Here is a 20,719-nt window from a genome sequence, read left to right as displayed (position 1 = left end):
CCGCGCGACGTCAACTGACATTGCGCAGACGACGAATGCCATGCAACATGATCTATGGTTAGACAAAAAGAATGCGCCATTGGTGATTTATTGATCGTTAAATTACTAACTCGTTTCTTATTATTATCTTAATAGGTTCTTAATTAAATTCTCATCAGACGACGTCTTAGTGTTGTTGATTATTTCGGGGATTATTAATATAATATGTTATTTTACGGGCGCTAAGCCTCTTAATACACGTAATTCGATATTGTTTTATTAACGGTCCTCTCGCTCATTAATCTGGGAAAGATTATTAGGTACTAACAATGTTACGAGTATATTACTGATGAAAACTGTTTTATTTCAACTACGAGTATTGTTATTATCAATATTGAATTAATCTTTTCAATTGAAATAATAATCCTTTTTGGGCGTTTTTTTATATTTGATTTCATGAAATTCTACGTTAGTGTACGCAAAAATACGAGTTAATTCCCATTGCAGCAACAGAATGTTAATTCTTGAGAAATATCTTAAATCAACACCGGATATCTTGACATTTCACTAAATAATAAAAGCCGAATTCCACTAACTTTCGTCATCAGCAGCTGCAGCACAATTCATCATGGCCGGCATTCTTCTCCAGGAATTTAGCACGTTATTATTTATGCGCATATTTTCAGTTCGAGCTGAAGGGAAATGACACCCGAAACCTTTCTTGTATAAATTGGCTTCGGCACCAAAGGAGAATTGTATAAAAATAACCTTGTTATTCGCGTTTTTGCTCCCGATATCGCTTTCGGGACTTAAATGGCAACATACGTCTTTGTAGAGTGTCTTTTGTTATTGAAATTAGCAACTTACTAACGAGTAGAATAACAATGTGTTTTCTTTCTTTTCAGGTGAAAGTGAAGTGAAATGGATACTCGCGAGTGAATCTAATGATGGCCGTGAACAGTCCAGGAGGTTATCCTCCCGTCTCCCCTAAGCCCCATACTCCCAAAAGTCCCCGGCACTTTGTGTTTCCCCAAAAAAGTCCGTCTATCACCTCCAGCACTTCTTCTTCTGGGTACTACACGCCTCAGTCCGGTTGTAGCTATGATAAGCACAACCAGCCTCCGAAGTCTCCCATAGCGCACGGGCACAGAAGTCCCATGAGCCCGAGGCACTTCAATTTCCCACAGAATCCTTCAGGCCGGTCGAGTCCCTGCAACTTCGATAGGGTCCCTCATCCCCCATCTAGCCTGCACTACTCAACGTCTCTCAAACACAGCCGGAGAGAAAAGTCCAGGTCTCCCAAACCGCCTCCCGTGCACATCCACACCAACCCAGGATATGTGTCTCCGAACCGCACGCGGAAAATATACGGTTCCACTTCCACAGTGAGCTCTCCGCGGCTAGTGACGTCACCGAGTATAGTATCGAGTCATACTGACGACTCGATGGATGCCATGCCGGGGACGCCGTCTGCAGTGGTTCATGATGCGGATGACGAGGCCACGACGACGTCATCACGCATCTGCCGGAAGTCGACGTCAGATTTGACAGATATGACAGATGACACGCCACAGACTAGGTCGACGAGCGTGAGCAGGCCGTGCTCTCCTATGAGGCGAGGGTCCATGAAGGGTGGACTGGCTTACCTGGCCAGTAGGAGAGGGTCGAGGGAGTCTACGATGTCGAATTGTGACTCCGTAGAGGATATCGGGCCGTTGAACTTTCAAAATACGATGCGTGGACGGCAGAGGCGGACGTCCAACTTTTTGGAGTTACCAGGTGAGTCTATGATACTTTCATTTCATTATTATATTTCAACTTTGAGATGTGTTTTCTGCTACGCACTTTTCTTAAAAAGTTAAAGTTTTATTCTATCTACAGTTTACAGCACATAAACCTATACATTTTTTTGCAAAATAGCATGTATTACAACGAGATAAGACGCCACTGTGTTTAGGTTGATGTGCTGTCGTCCGTACATCGTGAAGTACTTAATATATTCACAGTTTAGTGCGCAGTACCTATCAATGCCAATATTTTTGAAAAATGAAATTCTTTTTTTTTTTATAAAATCTTACATCATACCTCGACGCTCAGTGATGACATTACCAGCGTTGATACTCATTTTGCTAGCTGGCAACACAGTAATTAAGTGTTCGCTCGGTAACAAAGTTACGCGTGAGAGTACAATAATATAGTATAGGTGAGAGCAGTAGGTCAGCGTTGTATACAAAATGTACTTTCTCAATTTAGTAGCTTATACTAAAGGCATTAAGTTCAAATTCCATAGGGGACATCTTTTCAGTCTTTAGTAACATGACCTTCATCAATCCCTAATTTTTAAGTGATCCCGATTCCCGATGGTAAGACAACAGGAATATTGTTTTCATATTTTCATTATTTTATATTTGGCGTCACTTAAAAATTAGGGATTGATGGTGAAAAAGGTCATATAATTATAGGTAAGGTCACACATAATTATAGGTAACCCTTAAAATGCTTATGGAAATAAATCACAATGGATGCAAAATTTGGATATTAATATGCAGTGAAGAATTAGATCAATCAGTCAAATTCACATCAAGTGAACATTTAGTACCAAAACATTAAAAAATTAAGGGCCTGTTCACAACTCACTGATAAAAGTTAAATAACTTATCTGTCAGATAAACTACAGTTTTAGTGTCACTAGTCTCGTTTAGAGATGTCTGATAACAGTCACTAAAATCAACTTTATTTGTTAGAAAGCTATCTGGAACTAATAAAACTGGCCCTTAGCATTAAAATTAACATGGACACAGAAAATTTCAATCTCTGTTATTTGCGGTAGACAATGTTGACGTGGTCTTGGTTACGTCGAGTTCGAAGTTCTGAACTTTAGTTATCTACTAATATAAACTAGAAAGTTTGTGGATAGATGGGGTATTTGTTCACGAATACTTGACGCAATAACTGACTTTGAAACTTTACAAGTTACAGCTTGTACCCCGACAGTAGGTAGTACATGTCAATCCTGTCACCCGCTTTGCAATGGAGGGAAGTCGAAACTTAACTTCGAACTCCTCCTATGTTCTTCTGATTTATTTCGTTGCGGGTCCAATGACAGTTTAACTTTCCCTCGGGACAAACTTGACCTTCACTGGTTGGGTTTTTATTGACGGTCAAGTAGATCTTGGCTTCACAGGAGTTGCAGCGGTGGTAAAGAGAGGTGAGAATAGTCCTGAGTACATGTCAATCCATTTTTGTAGCAAAATAGCATTCTATTACATAAGGTATCCCAGGGTTTACCTTGATGTGCTGTTGCCTATCGAAAATAAACAAATATTAATGACTCGTTATAATAAATAACAATTTGTCTTTATAGAAATCTTCACGGACGGACCAAACCCAAGCAAAAACAAGTATTTCAGGACCTACATGAGTGTTCCTAAAATACGTGCTTTTGCTGAAATGTTTTGTATTTGCTGATTTTTCAATCACTGATTAACATTTTACTGAAGAATAAGTTTGGCACATTGACAATTTCAGTCCTATGGGAAAAATTACAAAATGACAATTTTATTCTTCAGTTATAAGTTATCCGACGATTGAAAAATCAGCCCTTAGTAACAACAACCTGATATACTCTGTCCTGTTAATTGATTTAACTACCTATTCAACAAATTAAAAGCTCTTTAAGACTCTACTCTATTTATCAAAAGCAAGGCGCACAAAGTCGCAGGATAAATCTAGTATTTCATACACGACAAAGTTCTCTGCCCCTCGATATTGTGTGTTAAAATCAATAGGCACTTGAACTCAATTAACTGATGAAATTACTGACGTCGTTTAATGGAAATTGAATAGCGATTACAAGGAGAGTGCCCCAAAAGTTTCCAGTGATAGGAACTTCAGATGTAACGTGTATTAAGTGACATTAATTAATGGAAAGGTTGTAAGTAACAACGCAATTTAACTTTTAGAGAATTCCCGCAGCTCAAAATCAAATAAAAGTAAATATTATTTTTATTAGAATTAAAGAGAAAAAAGTACTTAACACTTACTTTTTACTGCTGTTTCAAATCTATCTTTTTTCAGATTTTTTTTTAACTGCGTTAATTTTCATGTGTACCTAACTTCAGTACCTAATTATGGTTTTTCCCTTTGTAATCTTTTCACCTTCAATATTTTTTTCGAGAAACCTTTTTGTTTTTGTAATAAAATGCCCAGTCTATGTCTGTACCAAAATTCTTCAAAATTAGATTTAATTAGAGATTTAGCCTTGAAATGAACAAGCACACAGATAGAATTTTAGTATTTCAAATATAGCACCTATATTACAACATTTTAAGGCTTTACTTTTACTGTTAAGGCGTCTGTGTCAGCGCGCACGCACACAGACGCATCGCCGCGACCGGTTCGAGGAGCCCAAGCTGCAGAGCGGCGCGGCGCTGCCCGCCCCCCATTCGGGTCTCAGAGCGCGACGCGGGCGCATCGATTTTGTGTCTATTATACCTATCAAANCTACTATTATGTATTCTGTGCTCGCGGTCACTCAAGCACGTGGCGCGTGCCGTGCACGCTTCGCATAGCTTCTACACGCTTCTTTCACAGTGTTGCCAGTTTGGTGATTTTGTCGCTAGATTTAGTGATTTTTAGGGGCTCCATGGTGAAATTTTGGAAAAGATATCACTAGAAAAACATCTGGTGATTTTTAATGATATTTTTAAAATCTGGGGTAATTAGAGAAAACAAAGTGGCAACCCTATTTGCCCGCCCTTGAAGACGGGAATCCCCACGCCAGAGTGTAGACTAGCGCTGGGCGATTGTGCACAAAAAAACAATCGAATGAAATGACAATTATTGTACAATTGATTGCGTATTCGATTGTCGATTCATTCGTCGAAGCTAAACAACAATCGAACAAAAATCGACAATCGAATAACAATATTGCGCGCAGGACAATAAATATATCGACCCAGCGCGCGGGCAACTACAAACGCTACTAACTATCGGTGTGGGTGGCCCAGTTTTCATCAAACAAGGTATCGTATATTTTTTATTTAAAATTAATCAGTAATCGTAATAAGTGAATACTTAAAATAATATCGATTAAATTTACAGATTATTGTCTATGACTCACAGGTTACAGCACTGATGTGTCAGAGACAAGTCATAGACAATATGGAGATAACACATGATTTTAAACGTCAAGTCAATTTGTCTCACAAATTTTCATCGTCCACGTATTTTGCTAAAATAATTTGTTTCAAAGATTGATTTCAAACTTGTATAAACATGAAAATAAAGTTGGTTTCATGGGCTTGTTAAATAATGTGTATGATATTATGAACACGTAAGTGATTATGGTGTAATTGTGGATGAAAGTGTTTGTTTACATCTCTGCTGGATTCTAAAAATCAAGGTATAGTGCTATCCTTTTTTTTCTAAATATTGGTGATGCTCGGGGAATTCCCATTCCATACCAAGACATGTAGTATGCATTGTTTTGTTTGTGAAAGTGTAGTCAGTTGTTCTCTTCGGTAACGAATGTATCAGAATTATTAATTTATTATAAAGTTATATTGAAGTTCTAATTTGTGAAATAATTACTATGGATGTGCCGCTGAAAAAAAAGACTGTTTATCCTCAAAAATATCGAAAAGAATGGGAAACCCAAGAAGAATTTAAAATGTGGTTACGGCCTGTGTCAAATGATCCTACTAAAGCTTTTTGTAAGTTTTGTCATGCTGAAGTTTATGCTAGAATTGGTGACATTAAGAAACACAAAGAAACGAAGAAACATAAGGAAAAATCAGACTTGGTGAATAAAAACAAACAACTTGAATTTCTCCCCGCTTCCAAAGATAATACAAACTCACTGAAAATAGAAGGAACTTTGGCTTTATTTATTGCTGAACACACTTCCATACAGCAAATTGACCACTTAACTGAGGCTTTAAAAAAATGTATTTCCGATTCAAAGAGTGTTATGGATATAAAAATGCACAGGTCAAAGTGTAGTGCAGTAATAAAAAATGTGTTGGCTCCACATTTTAAACAGAAGTTATTGGATGATATTGACTCACAAAAGTATAGTTTACTGTTGGATGAATCCACTGACCTCAGTGTGTCAAAATTGTTGGGTGTAGTAATCAGATACTTCAGTTCCACACACAAAAAAGTGGTTTCATCATTCCTCGCCTTACAACCACTTAAAACCGCGGATGCTCGAGGAATTGTTACTGCCTTAGTCAACTGTTTAGAAGAACATAGTTTGCCTATAAAAAAATTAATTGGAATTGGGGTGGATAATGCCTCTGTCATGACGGGTATCCATAATAGCGTACATACTATATTAAAAACTGAGTATGGTTTGCCCAACTTAATTCTAGTTAGATGTGTTTGCCATTCACTTCAACTAGCTGTGTCACATGCATCAGAGCACACGTTGCCGCGGAATATAGAGTTTCTTATTAGAGAAACTTATAATTGGTTCTCACATTCACCTAAACGCTATGAACAGTACAAAGATATATATGAGACTATAAATTGTGGCGAGAAGCCTTTAAAAATATTACGCTCTTGTGATACTCGGTGGCTCTCCGTTGAAGAAACAGTGACTAGGATACTGTCTCAATGGGAAGAACTAAAATTGCTTTTTTCTTTGCATAAAGATAAATGTTTCACAGCAGACCAACTTCATTCCATGTATGCCGATGAGAAAAATTTACTTTACATGAACTTTTTAAGGAGCATCCTAAATGACGTACAAATTGGAGTAAAGACTTTTGAGAGTGAAAACGCAAATCATGTTGCCCTACTAAATACATTGATGACTTTGCTTCGTTCTGTTTGCACTAGAGTATTGATGCCGTCGGCTGCAACAACTGACAATGATTATTTAACGATTAAAATAGAAGCCCACTTAAATCCAGTTCCGTATTTAGGATATCTTTTTGAAACTCATGCACAAAAGACCTCTTTAACCGATGATGTCATTAAAGCAGTCAGAAAACGCTGCATTGATTTCACAGTGAAATTAGCGAAAGAGATTCAGCAGAGACTTCCTTCTAATTATATAATTTTGGAAAAAATGTGTCTATTGAGCGTGGACAATACTCTTCGTCAGGGGAAAGACAATCGAATAGCAGATCTAGCCAAAGAACTCGGATTTAATGACGAGGCAATAGACAAATTGCTACAACAGTGGCATGGAGTAAATTTTGTGCAATGGACAGCTACACGTGACGTTATTGACTTTTGGATTGAAGTTCGAAATTACAAAAATGCTGCAGGAATTAATACATTTCAAGAGTTATCTGATCTCGCTTTGTCCGCAATGTCCCTTCCTCATTCAAATGCCGAAGTGGAAAGAGCATTTAGTGCTATGAATATAGTTAAAAATAAACTAAGAAACAAAATGGCTGTAAACACTTTAAATAGTATTCTCTTCATAAGAAACCAATTAAAAATAATGAAGAAAACTTGTTATAGCTATGAGCTCCCGAGCGATGTGATCTCTGCTGTTGGCAAAAATTGGAAATACTCAAAAATTGATCCATCTCAACCGTCTACGTCAGTAGAGCCGTCACCGTGTCAAGATGACGAAGAAATACCAAACGAAGTATTTAATGTTGATTTCTAATTTACCGTTTTGATTTATTGTTTTTTAAATACTTAAGTTGCTTTTTAACTTGTCACTAAGATTAATAATTATTATTCTTACGATTAAAATTATGTTTCTTAACAAATACCTTGTGATTTTATTTAATACTTAACCCTTGATAAAATTAATTCGTTAGTGAATTTTGGAGATTTTTTTAAGTAATAATATGAAGAAATCTAGAGATTTTTTTTTATTTAGCTGGGGATTTTTTTTTCTGTGAGCTGACAACACTGTTCTTTCACTTCATTTTCATTTTAAGTATCATTCCAAAAGCTTCTCTCTTTATTTGATTTTTTTCTTCACGCCTTTTTATAAAGGAAATAATTCTTTTTCTTCACTAGCTGGCGAAACATTGGTAAAATTCTCTTCTAACCTTTCTTCATTTGCACAGTCGCCTTTATTATTTACATAATGGAAGATTTAAAATCATTAAAACGCACTAGAGCATCTCAGAAATCAAAGTTAACTATTTTCAAATCATATCTTGAACCACTTCTTGCTTGCGAAGACTTAAATGCCTTACAAATTCACGAAACAAACATTCGCTTAGCGAAAATCCAAGCATTATACGATGAGTTCGATAGCATTCAAACTCAAATAGAAAATGCACTCGAAATTTCAGGTGACGAGTTTGCCGAACGCGAGACCTTCGAACGAGCTTACTTTGGTGCCATCGCAGCGGCTCAGGAGCTGCTGAGCAGACACACGGCGGCCGGGCCTGCTTCTGGGGCTGACTTCGCGTCAGATATTTGATTTGATTTGATTTGATTCTGGGGCTGACTTCGCGTCGGTGCCAGGCTCGGAGGTGGCAAGTGCTGTACCAAACATTAAGTTACCAACAATTAACTTACCTATTTTCACTGGACGCTATCAGGACTGGTTAGAATTTCACGAAACATACACATCGCTAATCCACACAAACTCATCAATACCTAACATACACAAATTTCATTATTTACGAGCATCTTTAAGGGATAATGCTGCTCTTATTATTCAATCTTTGGATTTTTCATCAGAAAATTACAATGTTGCTTGGGATCTCTTGTGCGACCGTTACAATAACAATCGCATTTTAATTAATAATCATGTTCAAGCTCTGTTCAACATTGACTTTGTTACTAAAGAATCTGCAAGGGCCTTACGTAACATCATAGATATTGTAAACAAGAATCTACGATCCCTAAAAACATTAAAGGTACCTACAGAGCATTGGGATATTCTAGTCATACACATTGTATCTAACAAGTTAGACCCAGCAACAGTACGCGATTGGGAGGTTCATCGTAATACAATAAAATAATTACCAACTTTGTCTGATTTTAACAATTTCTTAAAAAATCGGGCTGACTTGATGGAGACTATGGACGAAAAACACTCACACTCACAACCGTTACGACGACACAGTGATGTCACACATGTTAGGCCAAAAACATTCATAGCGAATCAAGACACTACAAAACAAACACAAATTCCATGCCCTATTTGCAAAGGTTCTCATTCAATTTATCACTGTATGAAATTCAAATTATTACCAATTGAAAGACGCATAGAAAAGATTAAACAATTAAAACTTTGCACAAATTGCTTGCGTTCAGGGCATGATGAGAAACGATGCAAATATGGGACATGCAAAAGGTGTTCACGTAGACACAACACTATGTTACACATAGATAACAAACAGGCCACAATCTCTCAGCCACATTCACAAACAGAATGCGTAGTACTTCCTGCAATGCAAAAACAAAGGGAGACCGAATCATTTTCACAAAACAATCAATTAGACACAAATAATATTACACTTTCAACAATGCATTCAGGTCAGGTTTTATTATCCACAGTCCAAATTCATATCACAGATAAATTTGGCAATTTACACAAAATTCGTGCCCTTTTAGATAATGGCAGCACGTCTAATTTCATCACAGAAAAAAAAATAACACCGACTCCAAAAAACCTACCTACCTACTTATTTATTAGGACGAATCTATCTATATATATAAAAATGAAACCCGTTTCGCGTTGTCACGGCATCACGTGTGAACGGCTGAACCGATTTCGATAATTCTTTTTTTTAAATGTTTGTGGAAGTCCAAGGATGGTTCTTACGGAAAAAAATATTAAGAAAATCTCTACGCTAAGGCGGTACGAAGTTCGCCGGGTCAGCTAGTTAATTCACTGTGTTTAAACGAGCAAATCAAAGTCTAAATTAGTGACCGCCATCTATCGACGTGCTTTTGACGGTCGTTAACATTCATGAGAGCGAAGCCGTGAAAAGTATCATTAAAAATTTATGTAATTGAATCATTCACTGTGTTTAAACGATCAAATAGTATTCAAACATTAACCCCCTTACTAATAAAAAGATACTCAGTTGTTGATCACTGTTTTAAAATGACATTTCCATACTAAACGTTACTTTAAAACACTGTTCAACGAGCGTGTAAGTTTTATTAGTAAGGGGGTTAGATAATAACGTTAAAAACCATTTAAAAATCCTATGAGAACTTTTTCGACTTCTACACGGACGAAGTCGCGGGCAAAAGCCATTTGTAAAATCATCATCATCATCATTTCAGCCATAGGACGTCCACTGCTGAACATAGGCCTTTGTAAAATAATTAGACTAAATTATTAAAAGTGCCTACCCAAAGTCATTAGTCCACGCGGACGAAGTCGCGGGCACAGCTAGTTATTAATAACTGGTAAGTAACATAATAATATACATAAATTAAAACGAACTGTCCCACCCGTGACAGTGACAGGGGGGCGCCACCACCGTCAATACCGAATCGCTGGTTCCGATTTTTGCCACGTTGGAAACTATATACTTAGTTGAAATGATGGTGGCGCCCGCGCCCCCCTGTCAATGTGTTTGGTGACACGGTTCAGTTTAAATTAGTTCATCTATATGACTGTAAGTAATGAACAGCGCAGCCGCCGCCGGTCTTATTGATCCTTGAGGGGATAATGACATTAATTAATCAGTAAGACGTACTATGGATCGAAATAGCGATTTATGGACATATTGATTTTTTTCTTTCACAATTCCTATTTGAAAAAAATACTTATCGAACGTAACTTACGTTATTCTGATGAATAAATGTCGTTAAAAGTTTTTCTGTTAAGGCGTCTATGTCAGCGCGCACGCACACAGACGCACCGCCGCGACCGACCGGTTCGAGGAGCCCAAGCTGCAGAGCGGCGCGGCGCTGCCCGCCCCCCATTCGGGTCTCAGAGCGCGACGCGGTCGCATCGATTTTGTGTCTATTATACCTATCAAACAGTGGCGGCGTAGCATGGGTTGGCACCCGGGGCGATCACACCCCCCCCCTGAAAAGGGGCCTGCAGTTCATATTCGTGAGTTCGTTCCAATCACAAGCGCATTTCCTCTTCTCACTTTTACTTTCTAAATCAGTGAAGTGATTATTTTACCTGTCCAAGTATTATTCTAACAATTATCAATTTAATATTTTTAAAGTTAATTACCTACTTCTGACATTTTATCGTAATATTTTCAAAAGGTAACGTTCCTTTAATATTCTAAACAGAATAGTGCCTACGTATTTACTAAATTGTATTGCATTCCAAACTTTCAGAGGCACTTAAACATTTGATTTGCTTCCATTTCTGCCAAGCACCAAATCGAGATTGTTGTTTTTGCATTATAATCAAGTGAATTTTGTGTACATTACAGTTATATTGCCCGAGCGTGGCGGAACGCTCGAGCCCGCGCATGCTGGCGTGGCTGCCGGCGCTCGGCAGTCCAAAGGTCACAGCCGCGCTCGCGGTGGCTCAAGCACGTGGCGCGTGCCGTGCAAGCTTCGCATAGCTTCTACACGCTTCTTTCACTTCATTTTCATTTTAAGTATCATTCCAAAGGCTTCTCTCTTTATTTGTTTTTTCTTCACGCCTTTTNATACCTACTTTCATTGTAAACCCGCATTACATCCAATATTCAAGATTCCTGCGTTTCATTGCCTTCTGCTGCGACCTACTCACCTCACCATACAACTTCGAGCCGGATTACGAATTTCGAGCGGAATAAAATTCCGCTTGGCGAGCACGAGCAGAACACGCAGCGGCGAGGTGAAATCAAGGGCGTAGCAGACAGCGAACGTGGCAGCGTTCCGTGGCAATTCGAAACGGGAATATTTCAAACTTCAACAACGGTGACGTCTACAGTGGCGATTATTCAAGACAATCCGAGGCGCCAGTACCGGATTATTTCATCAAAACCCTGAAAAGGGGCCTGCAGTTCATATTCGTGAGTTCGTTCCAATCACAAGCGCACTTCCTCTCCTCACTTTCACTTTCTAAATCAGTGCAGTGATTATTTTATCTGTCCAAGTATTATTCTAACAATTATCAATTCAATATTTTTAAGGTTCATTACCTACTTTTGACATTTTATCGTAAATATTTTCACAAATTAACTTTCCTATAAGATTCTAAACAAAATAGTGCCCACGATTTAGTAAATTACATGTAGGTATTGCATTCCTAACTTTCAGAGGCACTTAAACATTTGATTTGCTTCCATTTCTACCAAGCACCAAATCGAGATTGTTGTTTTTGCATTGTAATCAAGTGAATTTTGTGTACATTACAGTTATATTGTCCCGAGCGTGGCGGAACGCTCGAGCCCGCGCATGCTCGTCGTGGCTGCCGGCGCTCGGCAGTCCAAAGGTCACAGCCGCGCTCGCGGTGGCTCAAGCACGTGGCGCGTGCCGTGCACGCTTCGCATAGCTTCTACACGCTTCTTTCACTTCATTTTCATTTTAAGTATCATTCCAAAGGCTTCTCTCTTTATTTGTTTTTTCTTCACGCCTTTTTATAAAGGAAATAATTCTTTTTCTTCACTAGCTGGCGAAACATTGGTAAAATTCTCTTCTAACCTTTCTTCATTTGCACAGTTGCCTTTATTATTTACATAATGGAAGATTTAAAATCATTAAAACGCACTAGAGCATCTCAGAAATCAAAGTTAACTATTTTCAAATCATATCTTGAACCACTTCTTGCTTGCAAAGACTTAAATGCCTTACAAATTCACGAAACAAACATTCGCTTAGCGAAAATCCAAGCATTATACGATGAGTTCGATAGCATTCAAACTCAAATAGAAAATGCACTCGAAATTCCAGGTGACGAGTTTGCCGAACGCGAGACCTTCGAACGAGCTTACTTTGGTGCCATCGCAGCGGCTCAGGAGCTGCTGAGCAGACACGCGACGGTCGGGCCTGCTTCTGGGGCTGACTTCGCGTCGGTGCCAGGCTCGGAGGTGGCAAGTGCTGTACCAAACATTAAGTTACCAACAATTAACTTACCTATTTTCACTGGACGCTATCAGGACTGGTTAGAATTTCACGAAACATACACATCACTAATCCACACAAACTCATCAATACCTAACATACACAAATTTCATTATTTACGAGCATCTTTAAGGGATAATGCTGCTCTTATTATTCAATCTTTAGATTTTTCATCAGAAAATTATAATGTTGCTTGGGATCTCTTGTGCGACCGTTACAATAACAATCGCATTTTAATTAATAATCATGTTCAAGCTCTGTTCAATATTGACTTTGTTACTAAAGAATCTGCAAGGGCCTTACGTAACATCATAGATATCGTAAACAAGAATCTACGATCCCTAAAAACATTAAAAGTACCTACAGAGCATTGGGACATTCTAGTCATACACATTGTATCTAACAAGTTAGACCCAGCAACAGTACGCGATTGGGAAGTTCATCGAAATACAATAAAGGAGTTACCAACTTTGTCTGATTTTAACAATTTCTTAAAAAATCGGGCTGACTTGTTGGAGACTATGGACGAAAAACACTCACACTCACAACCGTTACGACGACACAGTGACGTCACACATGTTAGGCCAAAAACATTCATAGCGAATCAAGACACTACAAAACAAACACAAATTCCATGCCCTATTTGCAAAGGTTCTCATTCAATTTATCACTGTATGAAATTCAAATTATTACCAATTGAAAGACGTATAGACAGGGTTAAACAATTAAAACTTTGCACAAATTGCTTGCGTTCAGGGCATGATGAGAAACGATGCAAATATGGGACATGCAAAAGGTGTTCACGTAGACACAACACTATGTTACACATAGATAACAAACAGGCCACAATCTCTCAGCCACATTCACAAACAGAATGTGTAGTACTTCCTGCAATGCAAAAGCAAAGGGAGACCGAATCATTTTCACAAAACAATCAATTAGACACAAATAATATTACACTTTCAACAATGCATTCAGGTCAGGTTTTATTATCCACAGTCCAAATTCATATCACAGATAAATTTGGCAATTTACACAAAATTCGTGCCCTTTTAGATAATGGCAGCACGTCTAATTTCATCACAGAAAACTTACAAAGACAACTCAACATTCCATGCTATTCAACTTCAATATCCGTTCAAGGATTAAATAGTCAATGTTCTAAAATTACTAAGAGATGCGACGTAAACATTTCGTCCCTCACAAACAGCGGTTACACAGCAAATGTAAATTGCTTTGTTGTGCCGCAAATAACGCAATTAACTCCTTCTAAATTCATCAACATAGATCATTTCAATATTCCCCCTCACATCCACCTCGCGGACCCTCAATTCAACACTCCGTCTGAGGTGCAGATGTTGCTGGGCGCAGACCTGTTTTGGCAGGTTTTGTCAAACAATCGAATACCATTAGGTAAAAACATGCCAACCATAGCTGAAACAATGCTTGGGTGGATAGTCTCTGGCCAAGTCAGAGGCAAACGCTTTCAAAACACAGTCAATTGCAATTTCATTCAAGACACTGAGCTCGAAACAAAGCTTAACAATTTTTTTGCATTAGAGTCAGTTGGCACTACTCAACAATCCCCTTCTGTGGGTGAGAGTCAATGTGAATCAATTTTCACCAAAACTACTGTCCGTCAACCAGACGGCAGGTTCATGGTTACCATACCATTAAAGGAATCTCCTAACTGTCTAGGAGACTCCGCCGAGCAAGCTCTTTCCAGATTTCATGCATTGGAACACAAATTCAAACGAAATCCCACATTCAAACAAAATTACGTAGCTTTCATGAATGAATACATTTCTCTAGGTCACATGTCAGAAAACACAAATCCAAACAACACTGAAGTTTCATATTTCTTACCACATCATGGGGTTTTGCGAGAGGATAGCACAACAACAAAACTGAGGACTGTTTTTGATGCCTCTGCAGTTACAAGTACTGGCAAGTCATTTAATGATATTCAGCACATAGGTCCTACTATACAAGAGGATTTAGTTAGCATACTAATTCGATTCCGCCAGCATAAGTTTGTTGTAACTGCAGACATAGAAAAAATGTACAGACAAATTTTAGTTTCTGAAAGCCAACGCTGCTTACAACAGATCTTTTGGCGCTCAGATCAGTCACAAGAGGTTAAACAATACAAATTAAATACCGTTACCTACGGTACAGCTTCTGCGCCATATTTGGCATGCAGATGTTTAGTGCAACTTGGCCGTGACTGCATAGATCAAACTATAAGTAAAACAATCTTATCAGACTTCTATGTAGACGATTTAGTCACTGGTCATTCTGATGAATCATCATTAGTTCAAATATGCAAAGGAATAATTAAATTAAATGGCGCTCAATTTAACTTACGCAAGTGGCATACAAACAGTCAGCTGGTACACAAAGAAATTGCAGGCAAAGACAGCAACGAAGACTTAGTAAATCTGAGCAAAAACGAGTACACAAAAACATTAGGCTTACAGTGGGCTACCAGTTAAGACTCGTTGTTATTTCCACTATCACTAACAGATGTACACAAAACAAAAATAAACAAACGCACAATTTTATCATCAATCGCTCAAATTTTTGACCCATTAGGTCTAATTAACCCCTGTATGCTACAGGCTAAACTTATATTACAAAATCTTTGGACCAAGAATATTTCATGGGACGAACCATTGTCTCAAGAAATTCAATCTCAGTGGAACTGCTTTATACAACATCTACCTGAATTAAATAATATTGAAATACCACGCAATGTTTTGAGCGATAAACCTATTAGAATTGAATTACATATCTTTTCAGATGCTTCAATTAAGGCTGTCTAGTAGTTAACGGTAGCATTATTTTGTGTCGGTGTCATAACCATAGCATTATTAGCATCATAGACTAATTTAAAGTGGCGCCACTGAGCCACCCCACTAATTAAAAAATATGTTTTTTGTCAATTATTATATAATAGGATTCGCTTTCAAATACTTGTAACGACTTAACGCTTTAATTTAACTGAAACTGAGAATATACGCAATTTTATGAAGAAAAGCATTTCAATTCGCAACCTATCAATACGCCTCTTCGAGTTACGAGCATCGCAGCAACAAAGGCATATTCTGCTTGCGTATAGTATACGCTCAATTTCTAACAATGGTGTTGTCGCAATTCATTTATTGTTAGCTAAGAGCAGAGTGGCCCCACTCAAACAGAAACTAACAATGCCTAGACTGGAACTTTGTGGGGCTCTTCTAGCTACTCACTTAGCAAAAAAGACTGAAAGTTCCCTGAATTTAACTTTAGATTCCAAATATTTTTGGTGTGATTCAACCATTGTGCTAGGTTGGATTAAGACATGTAATAAAGATAAACTAAAGTTGTTTGTTTATAACAGAATTACTCAAATTACAGAAAACTCAGAACCCTCCTCCTGGCACTAAATTCCTACAAGTCTCAACCCTGCAGACATAGGCTCCAGGGGATTAAATGCAGCTCAGCTCAAAACTTCGACTTTGTGGTGGGGAGGTCCACAGTTCCTTCAGGAAGTGAAGTTTATCACACCCACACAACCTCAAGACATACACATCGAGAACTCACAAGAAACAAAGTTTCAATGTCATTTATGTGCCAGTGAAAGCCACGAAAATACTTTCACGAGTAGTTTTTCAAATTACAGAAAATTACAACGTATTACAGCTCTTACACAACGGTTTATAAATAATTGAAAACATCCAAATAATAAAATCACGGGCCCATTAATGACATTTGAACTTGAACACGCCACACACACACTTTGTCGAATAGTGCAGCAAGACATGTTCTGTAAACAATATGCATTTCTTAATAACAATAAACCACTTCCTGCCAAAGATAAACTACTAAGTTTAAATCCATTTATCGATGAGGCAGACCTCATAAGAGTTGGCGTCAGACGTTCCAAGGGCGGCAGTATGTTAAGGCGTCTATGTCAGCGCGCACGCACACAGACGCACCGCCGCGACCGGTTCGAGGAGCCCAAACTGCAGAGCGGCGCGGCGCTGCCCGCCCCCCATTCGGGTCTCAGAGCGCGACGCGGGCGCATCGATTTTGTGTCTATTATACCTATCAAATACCTACTTTCGTTGTAAACCCGCATTACATCAAATATTCAAGATTCCTGCGTTTCATTGCCTTCTGCTGCGACCTACTCACCTCACCATACACTAAAATCAATAGTTTGGCTGGAAAAAAATATTTTGGTCGATTTCGACTAAGCCTATGGCTTATTGACTATAATCCTAAACTATCAGCGCGCGCCCAAAGTTGCCCGTTCAGAAGTTACAAGGTTCCAAAATATGAGTTAAATATTTGTCGGTAATTTAAGGTTAATTTAAATTGTTAACGTATGGAATCTTTATATTTTCGTTGAATCTTTAAAGATTTCCAAAAAAAGTCACTTTTACTAACTTTATTTTTATTTTTCAGAACCACATAACTTGTGAACGGGCAACTTTAGGCGCGCGCTGATAGTGTAGGATTATAGTCAACAAGCTATTTCATTCCATACAACGAAAATGGAAAATATTTTTTTCCAACCAAACTATTGGTTTTAAAGAAAATCTAACGACATATATTCATCAGAATAACGTAACGTATCAATAGGTATTTTTTTCAAATAGAAATTATGAAAAATATCGCTATGTCCATAAATCACAATTTCGATCCATAGTGTGACGTAACCTATCAATATGAATTTAAAAAATAGAAGTTGTGAAAAAAAAACGCTGTCCAAAATTTCGCTTTTCGATCGATCCATAATAGAAGTTTTTTTTTTTAAAACATGATGATGACATTCACAACGTTAAAAAATTATTATTTTTATCTCATAAAGATAAAAGTAAATTATGCCTGCTCCACTTTTACCTACTTTCGAGGGACCGTAATTTTTCAGTCGTACAAAACAAAATTTGACAAAAGGGCGCTACACGGGTTAAAATTCACATTTTTGTCCTTTGACGTTTCAAAATCTTTTGATTAAAANTAAAAAATAGTTCTAGTAGTATAATTACATATTCAGCTGAGAAGGGAATTATTTTCAAGTTTTGCCCAGCATATAGTCCCCACTTCAATGGCTTAGCCGAGGGATCAGTAAAATCAATAAAATATCACTTAAAGAGAGTATTGTCACTAACTCATCTTGATTATGAAGAACTCAACTCGGTATTGGTAGAAATTGAAGCAATATTAAATTCAAGGCCTCTCACTCCTCTCTCCAATGATCCTTCAGATCTAATCCCTTTAACTCCTGCGCATTTTTTGATTGGACGAACAGTAACGATATTACCTGCTCCCCAGGTACAAGATGCTCACATCAACACTCTCTCAAGATATGCAAGAACACAATCGCTGAAGCACCACTTTTGGAACCGCTATTATATGGAGTATATTTCAGAATTACAGAAGCGAAGTAAATGGCGCAGAGATGGCGGTCAACCACAAATAGGAGAGATGGTTCTGATCAAAGATGACCGCCTGCCCCCCAACCGATGGCTGCTGGGTCGAGTCACTGCTGTCTTCCCCGGCGCCGACGGTGTCAACCGTGTGGCCGATGTCTACACTTCATCAGGAACAATGAGGAGAGCCTACAACAGGCTCTGCCCTTTACCAACATTGGAACCAGACGTTCCAAGGGCGGCAGTATGTTAAGGCGTCTGTGTCAGCGCGCACGCACACAGACGCATCGCCGCGACCGGAGGAGGAGCCCAAGCTGCAGAGCGGCGCGGCGCTGCCCGCCCCCCATTCGGGTCTCAGAGCGCGACGCGGGCGCATCGATTTTGTGTCTATTATACCTATCAAATACCTACTTTCATTGTAAACCCGCATTACATCCAATATTCAAGATTCCTGCGTTTCATTGCCTTCTGCTGCGACCTACTCACCTCACCATACACCAATTATTAAAACTGAAATACTCAAACATTACTCCTTCATGAACAATATTATCTATTATATTATTTACTAGCGGCCGCCCGCGACTTCGTATGCGTGGATCCCGTTTTACCCCCTTCATCTATCTTACGCGATTTAGATTTTTTCATACAAATGTTTTTTCCCGCTAACTCCTGTTCCCGTGGGAATTATGCAATATCCTGTTGTAACTAAGCTTTAAGTTTACTAAGGTACCTACATGCCAAATTTCAAGCGTCTAACTTAAGCGGTTTAGATTTTTCATACAAAAGGGTTTTCCCGCTAATTGCTGTTCCTGTGGGAATTCCTAAGTACCTATACTATAACCTGCCCAAAAGTATGAAGAATAATTGTACCAAGTTTCGTTAAAATCCGTCGAGTAGTTTTTGTTTCTATAAGGAACATACAGACATACAGACATACAGACAGACAGACAGACATACAGACAGACAGACAGACAGTCAAAAATTTTACTGATTGCATTTTTGGCATCAGTATCGATCACTTATCAGCCCCTGATAGTTATTTTGAAAATATATTTCATGTACAGAATTGACCTTTCTACAGATTTATTATAAGTACCTTAGATATTGATTTACGGGAAATCTTCAGAGAATCTGTCAGAAAATCACGTCTAGCCTAAGAATAACTTGGCGAACTTACAAAACTGTCAATCCTTATTATTTTCGAGTGTAAAATGTTGCCTGTATAACATTAGTACCTAAGTATTACGCCTAAATTCTAGTGAATTTAAGCTTGAATTTTGGAGTTTACTCGTTATATACTTACTAATATTAAACAGCTGAAGAATTTGTTTGTGTGTTTGGTTAAATGTGCTAATCACTGGAAATACTGGTCCAATTTGAAAAAACTCTTTTTGTGTTGGATAGCCCATTTATTAGGGAAGACTATAGGCGGTATACCATCACACACACTACGAGCACCAATGAAAAATGTTGGGGAAAACAGGAAACATTATTTAAACGATTTTCACGCGTATGAAGTCGAAGTCACAGCTGTACTTACTACTAATATTTTATAGAGGAAATATTTTTATTTTTATATTTGTGTGTTTGTATTGAATAGGCTCCGAAACACCTGAACCGATTTTGAAAATTCCTTCACCATTAGAATCCAAATTATTTGATTAACATAGGCTTATTATGTTAATTACCTAATACTCGTGCGAAGCCGGGGCGGGCAGCTTGTCACTATATAGCTTATAACAAAGTCGCTTTCCGCTGTCTGTCCCTATGTATGCTTAGATCTTTAAAACTACGCAACGAATTTTGATGCGTTTTTTTAAATAGATAGAGTGATTCAAGAGGAAGGTTTATTATGTACTTAGTACCAGTGCGAAACCGGGGCGGGTCGCTAGTCTTAAATAATTAAGACTTTGTTCCTACGGCGCCGGGATGTGAGCAAACAGACGATCGACGGGCGGCATAATGAAGAAGTATCCAATTTCAAAGTATTAACCCTTTGGAACCTTGGGAAATGTTGAAATTATGTTGTCACGCGGAAAAAAGGGGCTGATTGCGGAAGAAATGTCAGTTAATTTTGTAAGACTAAAGACCGAGAAAGTATTTAAATCTTTTCGGTCAGTTCAGCTAGAATCAGCTAGATTCAACTGAATTATTATTTGACTCGTATTTTAATTTCGAAGCAAAATGGTAGCAACTTTTGAAAATGTAATTTTGATTATTAATCTCTATCAAGTAATGCAGATGCGATGCATAGTAGAGCGAGTTAGCACTGAAATTAAAATTTGTTGTATGTTAACATGAAATCTGGCAATTTTGGCTCATAAATATAAGATAGCCTTTTCTATTTGGCGTTTACA

The 20,719-nt window shown here is 38.1% G+C and overlaps 4 protein-coding genes across 5 annotated transcripts in view; all 4 read left to right on the top strand.

Moving 5' to 3' along the window:
- Positions 1-896: 896 nt before the first annotated feature.
- LOC114356941 (DNA-directed RNA polymerase II subunit RPB1) overlaps positions 897-20,719 on the top strand; it is a gene marked incomplete at its 3' end in the record, with an annotated part of 39,020 nt that continues 19,197 nt past the window's right edge. Inside the window, exon 1 of the mRNA XM_028310341.1 lies at positions 897-1,758. Within this exon, the coding sequence (XP_028166142.1) occupies positions 924-1,758 (835 nt within the window). The remainder of the gene's footprint in view (positions 1,759-20,719) is intronic.
- On the top strand, positions 5,409-7,728 carry LOC114356942 (zinc finger protein 862-like). The gene has a single exon (XM_028310342.1). It carries the CDS (start codon positions 5,573-5,575, stop codon positions 7,604-7,606), a length of 2,034 nt encoding a protein of 677 aa, XP_028166143.1. The 5' UTR covers positions 5,409-5,572; the 3' UTR covers positions 7,607-7,728.
- On the top strand, positions 7,870-9,326 carry LOC114356943 (uncharacterized). Its single transcript, XM_028310343.1, has 2 exons — positions 7,870-8,362; positions 8,409-9,326. The coding sequence occupies exons 1-2, from the start codon at positions 8,039-8,041 to the stop codon at positions 8,925-8,927; spliced, it is 843 nt and encodes a 280-aa protein (XP_028166144.1). The 5' UTR covers positions 7,870-8,038; the 3' UTR covers positions 8,928-9,326.
- LOC114356944 (uncharacterized) lies at positions 12,422-18,656 on the top strand. Of its 2 annotated transcripts, none has more exons than XM_028310344.1 (2): positions 12,422-12,908; positions 18,265-18,656. In XM_028310344.1, exons 1-2 carry the CDS (start codon positions 12,561-12,563, stop codon positions 18,613-18,615), a joined length of 699 nt encoding a protein of 232 aa, XP_028166145.1. In that variant the 5' UTR covers positions 12,422-12,560; the 3' UTR covers positions 18,616-18,656. The 2 variants fall into 2 exon arrangements, with proteins under 2 accessions (XP_028166145.1, XP_028166146.1); XM_028310345.1 differs by having other exon boundaries at positions 12,422-12,915; positions 18,362-18,656.

Source organism: Ostrinia furnacalis, unplaced genomic scaffold (assembly GCF_004193835.3).
Source record: "Ostrinia furnacalis isolate ACB-3 unplaced genomic scaffold, ASM419383v2 OfSCF3012, whole genome shotgun sequence".
Classification (NCBI taxonomy): domain Eukaryota; kingdom Metazoa; phylum Arthropoda; class Insecta; order Lepidoptera; family Crambidae; genus Ostrinia; species Ostrinia furnacalis.
The sequence above is the reverse complement of the archived record's forward strand: the minus strand, read 5'-3'. Positions and strand labels throughout refer to the sequence as shown.